The sequence below is a fragment of the Micromys minutus genome, assembly GCF_963924665.1.
Source record: "Micromys minutus genome assembly, chromosome: 10".
NCBI lineage: Eukaryota > Metazoa > Chordata > Mammalia > Rodentia > Muridae > Micromys > Micromys minutus.
The window spans coordinates 60,441,288-60,456,494 of NC_137979.1; the positions used below are offsets into that span (position 1 = coordinate 60,441,288).

Consider the following 15,207-nt stretch of genomic DNA (forward strand, 5'->3'; position numbering starts at 1 on the left):
GGTCTTGTCTCCTCTCCTGTCCCTGGTGGCCACTGATGCCAGCACCCTGGCAGGAATTGAAGCTCAGCTTGAGTTTCCTTTTGTGTCTCTAGTTACCTTCCTTGACAAAACTTCTCAGTCTTACATAGTGGAAGAAAGATGGTATCAGTCTTTGAAAAGGTCATGTGGGTACAGACGGTGAACAGGAAATCTGAGTTGAGAAACACCTCCATGTCAGCAGAGTGGTTCAGATCTTTACTGCCAGACTAGGGAGGCAGAGGCAGGTGGATCTCTGAGAGTTATAGGGAAGCTACCAGGATTACGTAGAGAGACTGGATCAAAACAAGTAATAAACCAAAATCCCCTCCTCCATCAGATAGAAACATAAAGACTATTTTCTTAATGGGTGAATTTTTGGAGAGGGACCAGCCCCTTTCAGGTCTGGGCTGGTGGTCCTGGCTTCTATAAAAAGCAGGCTGAGCAAGCCAGGAGCAGCAGAACAGTAATTGGCAGCCCTCTATGGACTCTGTGTTAACTCCTGTGTCTGAGTTCCTGTCCTGTCTGAATTCCTGTTTTGACTGCTTTTGATGCTCAACTGAGATAAGGAAGAGACAACAAAAGGAACCTTTTCTTTCCAGATCTGATTTTTGTCTGGTGTTTCATCATCCCAACAGAAACCCTAAGTGAGGCATGTGCTCACTCTCAAAGTCCCAGTGTGGACTTTTCAGAAAACCTTTCTTTCTTTTTTACAAGCTTTATGTTATGTTTAATGTGTGAGTATTTTGTCTGTCTGTCTATCTGTTTGTCTGGGCAGCATATAAATGCAGTACATACAGAGGCTAGGAGGAGGTGTTGATCCCTTGAACTGGGTTGGGAGACACCCAGGGTAGGTGCTAAGAACTGAAGTCATCGTCTCTGCCACATCGGCCATTGCTCTCCACTGAACGATCATCTCTCTAGCCCAGATTTGATTTCCATTTTGGGAACTTGATTGGCTCATCCCAAGATGTGAATAGCAAAGGACCCGGACTGTTTTGCTGAAGCCTTGCTCATATCTAGGAATAGAGCGAGACACCAAGTCTGAAGACTACAGCTCTAGCTAGAAGACCTTGGAGTACCATTGTGAACCACACTGGCTCAGTGGCTGAGGATCCTCCTGAGCCTGGTGACCTGAATCCAGTGCTTGGAACTCAGGTGACAGTGAAGGGGGAGAATATATTCCACAAAGGTCTGCACTGACTGTGGCATACACACATACACATATGTCACAAATACACTCAATAATCATAAAACAAAATGTAAGAAGTTAAACATAAAATGTTTACAATACAGGAGAACAATTTAGTTATGAGGGAGTCTCCTTTTCTTCTTCCTGTTATTACTAGGCTCCTCCTCTTCTCTGTCTTCTTAGGTTGTTTATTTTTTGAAAAATATTTTTGCTTGTTTTTATTTGCATGAGTTTTGTTCCTCTGCTCATGGTATTGCACATGGCAGTGCCCAGAAAGGACAGAAGAGGGAGTTGGATCCCCCCAAAATGGAGTTAGAGGCCACCAAGAGCTGCTGTGTGGTAAGAACCAAGATGAGCAGCCAGTGCTTGTAAGTGCTGAGCCATCTCTCCAGTTCCTACTTGATTTTTGAGACAGAGTCATGTGGGGTCTAAGATGACCTGGAATTGACTTTGCAGCTGACAGTGAAACTCCAGATTCTCCTTCCTCTGCTTCTCCTGTGCTGGGATTATGGACGTGCCTTTGTCTTGGTGTAATAATCTCTTAAGTGAGAGCCAAAGGCATGGTGCACAAAAGAAATAATGGTTAATTTGCTACATTACAGTTAAAAGGTATTTATCAAGAGATATATCTCCTTTTTCATATCTCTATCTATATGTCTATCTATCAATTAGTATCTATTGCTATATCCAGCTATAGCTGTCTGAATATATATTTATATGTGTACGTGTACATCAGACAGTGCAGGTAGTTGAGTCAGTAAAGGGTTTTCTGTACAAGAATGAGGATATGAGGCAGATCAGCAGTATGCATATAAAAAGAAGATCTTGGTGACATGTGTTGTCATCCAAGCTTGGGTTTTATTGAATAACTAAAGCAGGAAGGAAAGTGAGGAAGAAGGGGGAAAGAAGGAAAGGAGGGAGAAGAAATGGAGAAGAGCCTCCAAAGTGTTGAACCACAGAAGGGAAATGCATGTCATAGGGTGATTACATGGCCAGGCAGAGGGCAGCAGAAACAAGATGCCTGTTAGAGCATCAACATCTCAGCTGCATGAATCTCAGGGACACCATGCTAAATGACAAAGCCATGACTTTGAAATGAAGACCATTACTGGGCATGGTAGCACATGCCTATGACCACAGAACTGGGGAGGCAGATGCAGGAGGATTGTGGGTTGGAAACTAGCCTGGGCTAAATTGTGAGATCCTCTTAATGAAAAAAAAAAGAGGAAGAAAGAAGGAAAAAAGGAGAAAAGTGAGAGATAGACTGACAGACAAACAAACAGACAGGAGGGAAGGTGGGGTGCATCTCTGTGGCAAAGTCCTTTTTCTACTCTGGAACACTGAGAGAAATAGTTTCACACTGGTCCTCTTATGGTAATGCAGTTGAATTTTTATGACGTCAAGGCCAACCTGGTCTATATATTGATTTCTGGACCAAGCATCCATATAAATACTCTATGTAAAAAAAAGTATAACTGTGTGTATATAACAATCAGAAACAGAGAACCTTCACAACATACCCCTGGCAAGCCCATGAGCATGTACATGGCAAAGCCTTAAGCCAAGAAATATAAAACGCTAGGTTCAAGTTGTCATCAAGGTGGCTGGGAAGCAGGGATGAGATATCAGGCAGGTAAATCATCAGTATAGATCACATTCCGTTACCGAATCTGCAGGAAACAGTGCCATAAGAGATGCACATATTTATAGGACAGGTTGTCAAACTGCCTTCTAAATATCTATGTCTTGACCCTTTCATTAGCGCTGCCCTGGCGTTGGTTGGAGATGCTTCCTTCTGCTGTAGAGTGAGTGACCATCAGGTGCTCAGCCCTATACACTCCCCCATCCCAGCCCACAGCAGGGACGGAGAGGAAGAGTTCCACAGCCAGAGGCAGAGGAGGAGATGCTCTGAAATGCTCTGTTCTGTATGTGACACTGTCTCAGGATCAAGTTTCACTGGAGCTGTGGTACAGGGACAAGATCAAGTCCGCAGGATCAGCCACTGATCCAGCAGAGGCCACTAACTCTTCTCAGTGAGTTACAATATAAAGGGGGGGGGATGGTAAAGGGCGAGAGAACATGAAGGGGAGCAGGGAAGACATGCCTGAGGGAGTGGGAGGGTGGGATCAGAGGAGGATATGATAGTCATGTACAAATTGTCAAAGGATAAATAAAAGTATGCTATTAGAATTGTGTTCAATTAATTTTTACTTAATTAATTAATGTATTTATTTCTGCACTGAAGGTTTTATTTCCTTCCCAGGATACCCTCCTACTTTTCCACATACGATGCTTTCTCCTAACCCCAGTGGTCCAGTTAATTTATTTCATGTATATAAATGCTATATCTGCATGTACACCATAATGCCAGAAGAGGGCATCAGAACACATTACAGACACTTGTGATCCACCATGTGGCTACTGAGTGTTGAACTCAGGACCGCTGGAAGTGCAGTCAGTGCTCTTAACCACTGAGCCATCTCTTCACCCAGAAGTTATTTAAATATATATGTATTTATTGGGCACATTCTTTTTTTGTGTTTGATACAGCACAAGGGATCTTCCAAAAGTCTCAGAGCATTCTCATAAACATGGATTTACTGGTTGTCCTCAGCCACCAGAGATGTGTCCAGGGACAGGTCCTCGATGTCAACAGACTTCACTGGTTCTCATAACAGGATCAACTGCCCCATCTCCCAGAGCACCTCTGAGGCCTGTTCACCCAGAGGACAGCACTAAGCATGCTCAGGAGCAGGGGCAACTCCAGGAACATCAGGATGCAGAAGTAGATGCTGCTCAGAAGAGACCTGTGAGAAACATAGTCACAACACACTCACTTCCCAGAATGCATCACTGATGCCCTGTGCTATGTGCCTGTCTCTTACCCAGGTCTGTGTCCACAGAGATCTATGCAGGAATAATGACAAGGACTGTCTGAATGACCAGTGTCATTGGTATGTAGTCCAAGAAGTAGCCTGGAGCTGTGGGCCTAACCTGTTCTCTCCAACCAAGACCATGGGCCTCTACCTTTATGTCTTCTCACCAGGAAAGCAGCGCCTCTCCAATCCACACCCAACTATCTTCTAACTAGACTCCTCCCACTTTCATTTTGGTGACATTAACTTATTTATTTATATGTGTTTGTTTATTTGTTTATTTATATTGTGTAGCCCTAGCTGTACTGGAACTCATTATGTAGACCACGATGGCCTTAAAGTCATACAGATAGATCTGTCTTCACTTCCCAAATACTGGGTGGCCTGTGCCTCCACATTCAGTGGCTTGTTTATTTTACATAGACAATGTGTGTGTGCTGAGGAGTATGAATGCAGGTGCACATACATGTGTGTGGATGTGGAGGTCAGAGAATAACCATGGTCATTCATCAAGAGTCACCACACTGTGTTTGTTCTGAGACAGGTCTCACTGTGGAGCTCTGGCTGGGATGAAATTCACAATGGAGTTTGAGCTGGTCCTAAAGTCATAGAGCTTGACCTGCTTCTGCCTCCCAGGTGCTGGGATTAGAGATGTGAGCCACCACACCTGGCCGTTCTATCTTCTTTCCTGACAGGATCTCTCACTAGCCTGCAGCTTTCCAGGTAGGCTGTCTAGCCAGTGACTCTCAGGCATCCTCCTGTCTGAGCCTTAGCAGCTCTGGTATTTCAAGTTGGTGCCACCATGCCTGAATTTTCTGTAGGTGATGTGGCTCAAACTCAGATGTTCTTTACCTGTACAAGCTTCTCCCTAGGACCATTTCTCTAGGCTCTGGATGCCTAGAGGAAATGCCTGCTAGACAGGAAGCTAATTCTAGCTCAGAGGGTCTGTATCTGAGTGTCATTTCGGTGTCCTTATATTTGGATAAGCAACTGGCATTATGAGACCCACCCAGTCTTCCTGAGATTGGGAAATGCTGGAAAGGCTTATAAGAGGGAGAACCAAACCCTTGTACCTCTGCTCTCTCAATATGGCCCCTTCTCCCCAATCCAAAGGCCTCAGGGATATCTGTTTCTTACTTAGATTCTGGTCTGGGAGCAGGAATTGTGTCTTCTGAGGTCATGCTAGGCTGAGTGTGCACCGGTGAGGATGTGGTAGGCTCAGGAGTTTCAGTACCATTCCCAGGGCTCGAACCTGTGATTGGAGCAAAGGATTAAACACAAGACAGTTCCCATGGCCCCCACTCTCTCTCTCCCCCCCCCCAGGGAAACCTCTGTCACTCTGCCATACACAGGTCCCTAGAGGCCTGCTGGACAGTTGTCCAACAGCCTACCAGCACCATGGCCACACCAAGGCTTGGTCAGGGATTTGCTTCCCACCCATCATGGTGTCCAGTGTCTGGGAGGCACTTGCCAACATGAAGACAGTCTTCTTATAGAGGAGGATTTACACGTCAGTGACAAGACCCTTAGTGGTGCCAGGTGCCATTCAACCACAGCCACACCTTTTGCCCCCATTATTCTGGGAACAAACATGGGAGTGGGACTCCTTGTCTGCCTAGCACACTCATTCCCAGCATCAGCCAGAAAGGCAACAGGGCAGTCTTCTCTGAGGAATGAGCAGATGGAAAGGTCTAGAAAGGTAAATGCTTGCAGGGCTCTGCAGAGAGGGTCCTGTACTGCAGAGAGCTAGCAACATCCCTGGGATTTTAGTTCCCAGACTTGAGTGTGAAACAACAGTGGGAATTTTAGGGAAACATAAGGGAAGAATCAACACTGAGAAACAGGAACTGGGTGTGGTCATGTATGCTTGCAGGACCAGTACTGACAGGCAGAGACAGGAAGATCAGTTATTCAATGTGAATCCTAAGTGCACAGTGAAGTTGTGGTTAACCTGGGCTACAGGATATCCTCTCCCAAATAGTGATGATGACGATGAGGAGGAGGAATAGGAGGAGGAAGAGGAAGAAGAGGATGAGGAAGAAGAAGCAGAGTAGGAGGAAGAGAAGGAGAAGAAGAACAGTAACAAAAAAAAAAAAAACAACAATAACAACAAAACAATGGTAAAAACTGGGAATAACAGACAGGTTTGATCCCTTCCTTCAGCCCCTGTCAACTCTCCAGTGCTTACAGAGATGCACTGATTTGTGTTCTATAAACATGGGAGATCCCCTTGGTGTAGAATGAACTAAAGACACAGAGAACATTGGGGACAAAGTAGCTGAAAGCCTGTCTTCCATCCAGCTAGGCCCTCGGCCTGCAGAAGGAAAACCTTGGAGGACTTTCTGAGTTTCTTCAGCAGTAAATGGCTCTGGGAAAGGCAGATTCAAGAGAGCTTTTAGGGGCTGAGTGGGTTCCTCAGGGCACTGAGAAACCCAATACACTGTCTAGGCTCCTCTCTCTGTCTCTGCTGGTCGCTCAAAAGTCCCAGAACCCGTGATGGAACTCCTGCTCTGAGAACCTCCATGGAAGGGGAGTGTCCACTCAGTCTCAGGTCAGAGCTGCCTTTGAGAGAGGGGAGCTGATGTGCCGGGTTACTGTTCTGTATGGGGATGGGGACAGGACCATATGAGACCTGGGAGAGAGGACTGGTGGCTTATCAGGACAGGAAGTCACACAGTGCTTGTGATTCAGAGCCTGTCTCTAGAAAGTTTCACAACCGAAACTGTCTATGGTGCACACAGAGAATCTTGAGCAGGGGCAGATGAGATGGCTTAGTGGGTCAAGGCCCTTGCTTGCCAATCCTGATGACTGGAGTTTTATCCACAAGGTGAAAATAGAGAACTAACACCCAGAATACTCCTCTGAGTCACATACGCCATGGGCAAGTCCCTATAAACAAATACATGAACAAGAAAACAAGGAAATTAAATAACAAAATGGTTTCTAAGAGCACAGGCTCTCTACTGTGCCTGTGTGTACAAGTACACCGGTGTACTGGTATACATACACTATCACTCATGCCACACACTCTCTCTCAGAAGAAGGTGTGAGCTCACACTCTCTGTCCTGTATTCCTCATCACCATGTTCTTTACACTAAGGTCCATGACTTCTTCCTACCCAGGAAAGGCAGGCCTGGACTTAAGCTGCCCTGGCATGAAGAAGGTTTACCTGGGAGCACAGACAACTCAACCTTGAAGTACTTATCAATCCCCGAGGAGCGATCAAACTTCATAAAGCCATTGAAAAATGGTATATGCACCGCACACATGTAGGTTCCTGCATCCTCCAGGGTGAGGTTGTCCAAGGTCACTGTGAAGGTCAGGTTTTCTGGATGGTCCCTGATGGACACTCGGCCATTCCTGGCTCCTTCCGAGCTTTTGGTATTGACAATGTCGTTGCATAGTAGCTTAAGTACTGACAGTCTGCACCAGTATTTGTCATTTGTCTTGAATTTCTCCTCATACTGACATGACACGCTCAGGGACTCCCCCACAGTACCTGTCACAGTGCTGGGGCCACGCACAGGGACACAACCTGGAAAACACAAACATCCTTTCTGTATCTCACATTTGAATGGGAGGAAGGGCTCCCTTGAGTTGTGCCTTAACAAACCCTCTGGTCTTGAGGAAAATGAGAAATGAGACAGGCTTTGTCAGACCAGGAATCAGGAGGATTTAGAGAGATTATAAAATAGAGATTATGTGGTCATGACAATGATTGTCAGAGGTCATCCTCTCAGTGGGTCCTGGTTCTGTCTCAGATGTGGTAGACATGGCTCTACTGTGCACAGAAACATGGAATCACCTGTGAAGCTGATGCTGAAAACTTCTGTGTCCTACCCACCACCAATCCCACCCTCCTGCCTTTTCTCTAGGCCAGTCTGCCTGTTGTGGCTACTCTCTCTCACCGCACACAGCCTTTTCAGGCTCACAACAGAAGTTCCCCTTTTCATAGATGTTCCCGACACACCTGCCCCCCCCCAGCTCACCTGGGACCCAAGAGAGGAGCAGAGCATAAAGTAGGCTCAAACTTATTATTCTGAGAATCATTTCTTCAGCTTAGCTGTCACCTGCACCCAAAGAATGCCAAGAGGGGAGAAGGGGCTGTCTCCTTGTAGACAGTAAAATGTCCTCTTGCCTAGTTCTCCTTTATGATTTCTGCTTCCTTGTTTCTGTCTCCCATGTGAGGCTCCAGATGAACAGGTGCAAAAAGAGCTTTGTAGACATTCCAATCCTCAGATGCTTTGATTCTGACTGCACCCAGCAAGTTGGGAGACCATGGCTGAGGGTTGAGGATGCCCTATGTCCCCTAGCTGTCACTGCAGGGCTTCCAGACTCCTGCTAGGGCCATGGGGAGCATTTCCTTTTCTGGTCAAGTTGCCTACCCTCTGTGGCAAGCCACTTCCTGAGTTGACTTGAAAGCTGCCCTTCTCTTACTTTATCTCTGTGACCACAGAGGATCCACCTCCTTCCAAAATTTGGATTATAGGGATCGCTTAGTCCATGGGGTCTTTATGGCTACTTCAGGGTTCACACTGCTGGTCAAACTCCCTCTGTGATGGACCCCTCAATCAGAGTTGACCTGGGTGCAGAGTTCTCACAAAGGGTCACACTTTCTCCTCTCCCAGCTCCTCCATCTTGTTCTGTTAGGTTTGTTGCTTGTCTGTTCAGTATCTCTAGCCCAGGCTGGCCTCTCTTTATCTAAGGATATCCTTGAATGGATTCTTCTGCCCCCACCTTCTGATAAAAAGCTTGTGTGTGTGTCACCACCGTCCTTTCCTGCTGTGCTCAGGATTGAACCCAGAGCTTCTCTCAGGTCAGGGAAGCACTCTGCTGACTAATGCACATCACTGGCCATGACTATTTGGGAAAGTATCTCACACTCCAAGCTGGGCTGGAAGGCACCATTTAGCTCAAGCTAACCTTGACCTCACAGAAACCTCCCATCCCTTGAGCGCCTGGAGTGGATGGGAGGCACTGTGCAGGGCAGCTCCATCTTGTGTGTCTCCTGATTCTGTACCTAGGCATGGACATGATTTGGCATCCATGTTGGGTGGAAGAATGAACTAAGGACCTCAGATCTCTCCTTTCTGGTGACTCAGTTTCCCAGTGCTGGCTCTACATTTCCCTTTCTTGTTGGGGACAAATGGAAGAGACTGAGTCTTGAACCTGGTGGCCCACTTGACCACAGAGGCACCTGCACGCTCTGATCCACAGCAATATCTGCAGGTGGGATGACATTGGTGGGGGACATTTATACTTACGTTTTCCTGTGTTGGACTCGCCTTTGGGTATCCACTTAAAAGAAAAGATTTATTTATTTTATGTATTTGAGTACCGTTGTTTTCTTCAGACATACAAGAGGGCATTTAATCCCAGTACAGATGATTCTGAGCCACCATGTGATTGCAGGGACTTGAACTCAGGACCTCTGGGAGAGAAGTCAGTGCTCTTAACCTCTGAGCCATCTCTCCAGTCTAGGTAGTTACTCTTATTCCACTCACTTCCAAACTGCCTGCAAACACAGGCTCAGATTCATCAACTTTTTATGACAGTTTCTGCCAAAGCAAAACCACAACTCCAGACTGTCACAACCACACAAGTTTATTTCTTGCTCTCTGAAAAAATGAGTCACCAAAGTCCTAATCCCATGCCCAGGCTGAAAATGTCTCTTGTCCACTGTAGGTGGCACGAAACCACATGATGGCTCTAAAGCCTCAGTGGGAGGGGCAGGAGATTGTCACATAAACTCACATTTTCATGGGGGTGGGGAGAGAGTGTGGGTTGATATAACACCATTTTCTGCGGTAATCCACAGTTCTTATGATCCAGTGAACCTGAGAATGACCTTGGGGACACAGGTGACAGCAGGAAGGTTAGACAGATGTATTAATGGAAGTTGCTGGGGCCTTTTCCCTTGGCCTCTAAGCAGCATGACCATCAAACTGGCTCCCGGAGAAAGCATGTCTATCAGACAGATCCTGGATTTTGGCCCACAGGAGTACAAGGGACAGTGGTGAGGGGGGTGACAGATTCTATGTGTGGTAGATGGGATACTGTCCCAGTTAATTCAGTCACTAAGCCAGCATCATACTTTTCTTTAAACTATGTGACATCTTTCCAAAGAAATAACTTAGATTATCTTTGTCAGAGGTTGTTGATTTTTGTTTGTTTTTAATTAAATTAATTAAGTATTTGACACAGTCTCTCTGTATTCTAGGCTGCTCGCCAACCCTTGATCCTCCAATCACAGCCTCCCAAGTTACAGGTGAATGCCACAACATATTACTATTAATATTATTTTTTCTCTCTCTCAGATAGGTTTTCCCTGTGCAACTCAGCTGACTAAAACAGTCCATGTAGGTCAGGCTGGCCTTGACCTTGTGGCTAACCTCCTGTCTCAAACTCCTGAATTAAGAGGGTCAGGTACATGCACTACCATATTTAGCTGGTTTATTTGTTTACAATAATGTATTTCTGAGGCAGAGAAGGCAGATCAGTAATTAAAAGTTCTTCTAAGTATGAGGAACTAAGATCCATCCCCAGAGTACATGGTTAAAGAGTCAGAGCATGGTGGACATGCATGTAATCCCGTGGCTGAGGAGGCAGAGACAGGTAGATTCCTGGGGCCCATTAGCCAGCCCACCGAGTCATGTCACCCATGAGAGACTGTAAGAGGATGGTGCCTGGGGCACAACACCAGGCTCTCCATCCTCAAGTGCTCGTGTGCCCCACCCATGTGCATGGAAACAGAGTGTGGTGTCCATTAACCTGAGATTCTCTTAGAAGCAGGGCTCAGTTTTTGTGTGTTCTCAGTGCCTTGTTCACCATAGCTGGAGTGAATGAGACCGTACCTTTGACAGCATGCATCAGAGACGGGAAATATTAGTAACTTATTTGTGTATCCAGAAAAAAGTCTAGTGAGGTAAGTACTCCACCAAGTCAGGCCTCCAAGCTTCTGCTGTCTTCCTGTTCTGAGAACTCCCTAGAGCTGACTTCGCCTGCACAGCTAAGATGGCTGTTACTGCAACAGTCGGAGAGAGGTAGGGAGTGGACTGCAAGCAAGCTCTCTATGCAGGCATGGGGGATGATTCACACTCACCCATACATGTCAGGCCACAGAAACAAACAGAGCCACAGAAACACATGCAGTTGCTATGGGGAAAAGAGGAAACTAGGAAGATAATGTCTTCTAACGAGCACATGCCGGAAGCTACCCTGCAGCTTGACGCAAGAAATCCCAAAAGGGGAACAGCCTTCAGATACCAGAAGAGGAAGTTTGTAGACACATCAAGTGCTGATCACTGCTACTCTATGGTTACAGACACATTCTTGAGGTGCCTAGTAGGGCTCCTCTGGACCTGTGGCATGTCCTTATGTCTGTTTCTTCAGGTTCTTCTCTTATAATCAGGATTCTCTATGGAGCAGGATGGAGGCGGGTCCCGGAGCTGATGCCTACTCTGGTCTGGATGGCAGACTGGATGAATAGAGGGAAGATAAGAAGGGGTAGAATACAGGTATTCATCCCTTTCTGCTTTCTACTTGTGGACCCAATGTGAGCAACCATCCTCATATCCCACTAACCTGCCTTTCTACTATGGTGGACTAATTTTTTTTTTAAAACCATTAGCCAGAATAAACCTCTCCCTCTTTAAGCTGCATTTGTCTCATTCTTTACCACAGTAATGAGAAAAATATTACTGACACATGGTCTCTGAAGAAAGGAAGGAAAGATGGCGGTGTTGCTGCATGCTTTTAGTCCCAACACCAGGAAGGTAGAGGCAGGTGGAGCTCTGGGTCTGAGCCTAGCCTGGTCTGTGGAGCAATTTCCAGGATAGCCAAAGACACACAAACATACTCTCTCTCTCTAAAAGAAAAGTAAAACAAAATAAACAATAACAACAAAAATCCCAAGAAAATAAAAAAGAACTAAAAAATGATAAAGAGAGCAACAATTTATTTGTATACTCATAAGTTTTGTCAATTAATTACAAACTGGAGAACACTGTAAGAAAGAACCTTTATTGAGTCATTTCTTCCACCAAATGGACACGGTGGGCAGGTCCTTGAGGATATTTTCTTGACTGTTAATTGATGGATAGATGTGACGCCATTCCCGAGTCTGTGGTCCATGCTTGTATAAGAAGGCAGGCTGAGCAAGCCAGTGAGCAGTGCCCTCCATGGCCTCTGCCTCAGTTTTTGCCTCCAGGTTCCTGCTGAGCTCCTGCACCCTTCCTTCAAAGAGAACTGTGCCATGGAATGTCAGCCAAGTCCACCTGTTCCTCCCAGCATGGTGGCTTTGCTCAGGGTCTCATCAGAGCAACAAAAAGCAAACTAGGGAAGACAGATGGACAGACAGACAAACTTATCTTACCATTTGACTGAAACTCGGGTTATTTCATCTCTATTTGTGAACCACCGAGACACTTCACCTCATGACCCAGCTCAGCCTGGATTTTGGTCCCCCTCCCCCACGTCCTTTTTACTGCTCCCCATGTTTAGACTCAAAAATACAAGCACAAGCTTCTGTTTACATGGTCCTTTTTAGACTTAATTTTGGTTTTAGTTGTTTGAGACAGAGTATGTGATAGTGGACGGGGCCACCAGACTGAAGAACTGATAAGGTCATAGCAAGTTTAGAACTCTAACAAATCTCAAAATCTAGAAGAGCAGGAGTTCTTACTAGCTCCTGACCAGTTTTCTGTCTTGGACCACATGTGTGACCATGACACCCCACTAAGAGGATCATGACAGCCAATCACATCGCATAAAAACCTAGAGGTCTCCATGCTAGTAAGGTATCTAGGTAGGCCCAGATTGTTTAGCCTACATATTCCTTCCAGCAAAAGGTGTTTAATCTCTGGTTCACCCTGACTAAGACATATGCATTCACATCTGCCATGAATAAAACAGTTTGGATAAGCAAGGACTATCTCCTTCATCCATGACTGTTGAGGGGGGAGGCCTTCATCAATCAGAGCCACGCCAAATTCTCTCCTAGAGTCCCCTCCATATTCCTGGTACTCACTCAGAACTAAGCACAATCCCCACATCTAAGGCTCAGTGTGGGTATGTGGGGGACAGTGACTACCATCCCCGAGTCTTTTTTTGTTTCCAGTGGCACTTGGGTGCACAAGAGTTTGAGAACCACAGCATCTGTCGCAACCCCAAATCACTTGGAAAATCATGGGCTGAGCCCCTTGTCCTAAACTGGCTTTCTTCTTTACTTAGCAGTGTGTTGGTTGTCAGGCATCCCAATGGTGAGAAAGACCTTTTGCCTAACACCTCCCCATTGTGTTTCCCCTTCCCTGTGTGTCTCAACAGCCTGTGTTCTCACACCCCAGCAGCAAGGTAGAAATGTCAACAGACAACAGACTTCTTACTATGTAGCCCTGGCTATCCTGGAGCTTACTTCATAGTCCAGGCTGACCCTAGACTCGCAGAGATCCTCCTGCCTTGGCCTCCTGAGTGCTGGGGTTAAAGGTGTGCACCTCCAGCGTCTTCCTCATTTCATGGCTGTTGAGTAGATTGTTTTGCTTCTAATGTACAACATTTTGGTTTTTGTGAATGTCACAAATGAAAGGCCATATCCCCAGCGATGACTTTCAGGATCAATCTCCCCCTGATTTGGGTCCTCCATTGAGCGTACTGCAGTTTCCTAGTATTTAGTGTCCTTATGACACACATAAGCTTCATTAGGGTAGGCATTCTACACTCTGGTTTATATCGGGTCTTGGCACTCAGTAGGCTCTTAAGAAATATTTGTTGAATTAGAGTAATCTGTTCATCATTCTACCTTTATTATCAACTCGAATGGCCAATTTAAATTTATTATGGAGTGTATTTCTCTATCAAAACCAACCCAGGGACTGGAAAGCTGTCTCCATTAAGTAGTTGTTCTACCAGAGGACCTGGGTTCAATTCCCTGTACCCATATAGGGTCTCACATCTGTCTTAACTCCAGACCCACGGAAGATGGTGCCTTCCCCTTGCCTATGTGGGGCACTGGACATGTACAAGCTACACAGACATGCATGCAGACAAAGGACCCATACACATAAAATAAGTGAACAAAAATTACAGAAGTAAGCAAAAAAAAAAAAAAAGTTCTATTGTTGCAGAGGACCTAAGTTCTGTTCTTAGCATCTACCCCAGGTGGCTCACAACCGGGAATTTGCACCGAACTCCCATGGACATACCAACATAGAAGTACATACACCTTAAAAATGATGATGATGGTGGTGATGATGGTAATAATGATGATGTTAATAAACCTTTTTGGAAAAACATTCCAGGATCTGTGGAGATGTGCAGAAGTCAAGGTCCCTTATGCTCTTCCGTAGGACCAAGTTTAATTCCCACCATTGATATAGCAGCTACAAGCATCTGTAACTTACTCTCTATGGCTCCTTCTGGACTCTGTGAGCAGCAGGCTCACATTTAGTGCCAGACAAACAGGCAGTAAAACACACAAATATAAAAAATAAGACATTTTAATAACAAAAAGAAACTCATCCCATGGTCACCTGGGAGTCCCAAAGCTGCAGCCTCAGGTGTCCAGCGAAGCTCGAATCCAAGTCAGCTGCGGAATCTCTGCTTCTCTCCTTCCTTCCCTTCTCCAGAATCTCAGCTTCCTTCTGCCCTCCCCCTCCAGAATCTCAGCTTCCTTCTGCCCTCCCCCTCCAGAATCTCAGCTTCCTTCTGCCCTCCCCCTCCAGAATCTCAGCTTCCTTCTGCCCTCCCCCTCCAGAATCTCAGCTTCCTTCTGCCCTCCCCCTCCAGAATCTCAGCTTCCTTCTGCCCTCCCCCTCCAGAATCTCAGCTTCCTTCTGCCCTCCCCCTCCAGAATCTCAGCTTCCTTCTGCCCTCCCCCTCCAGAATCTCAGCTTCCTTCTGCCCTCCCCCTCCAGAATCTCAGCTTCCTTCTGCCCTCCCCCTCCAGAATCTCAGCTTCCTTCTGCCCTCCCCCTCCAGAATCTCAGCTTCCTTCTGCCCTCCCCACTACACTTGGAACCAACTGCTTATTTGGCATATGTCTTAGTCAGAATACCAGTCAGTACATCATCTTTCTGACCTTATCTTAAAGCTCAAAATTGGGAAGAAGCTGCAAAACTTAACAAAAG

The 15,207-nt window shown here is 46.1% G+C and overlaps 1 protein-coding gene across 1 annotated transcript; it reads right to left on the minus strand.

The window, feature by feature from the left end:
* Window positions 1-3,769: 3,769 nt before the first annotated feature.
* On the minus strand, window positions 3,770-8,211 carry LOC308425252 (CMRF-35-like molecule 4). Its single transcript, XM_080922472.1, has 4 exons — window positions 8,074-8,211; window positions 7,254-7,619; window positions 5,221-5,335; window positions 3,770-4,014 (listed from the first exon to the last, which is right to left on the minus strand). The coding sequence occupies exons 1-4, from the start codon at window positions 8,132-8,134 to the stop codon at window positions 3,888-3,890; spliced, it is 669 nt and encodes a 222-aa protein (XP_080778598.1). The 5' UTR covers window positions 8,135-8,211; the 3' UTR covers window positions 3,770-3,887.
* Window positions 8,212-15,207: the final 6,996 nt, after the last annotated feature.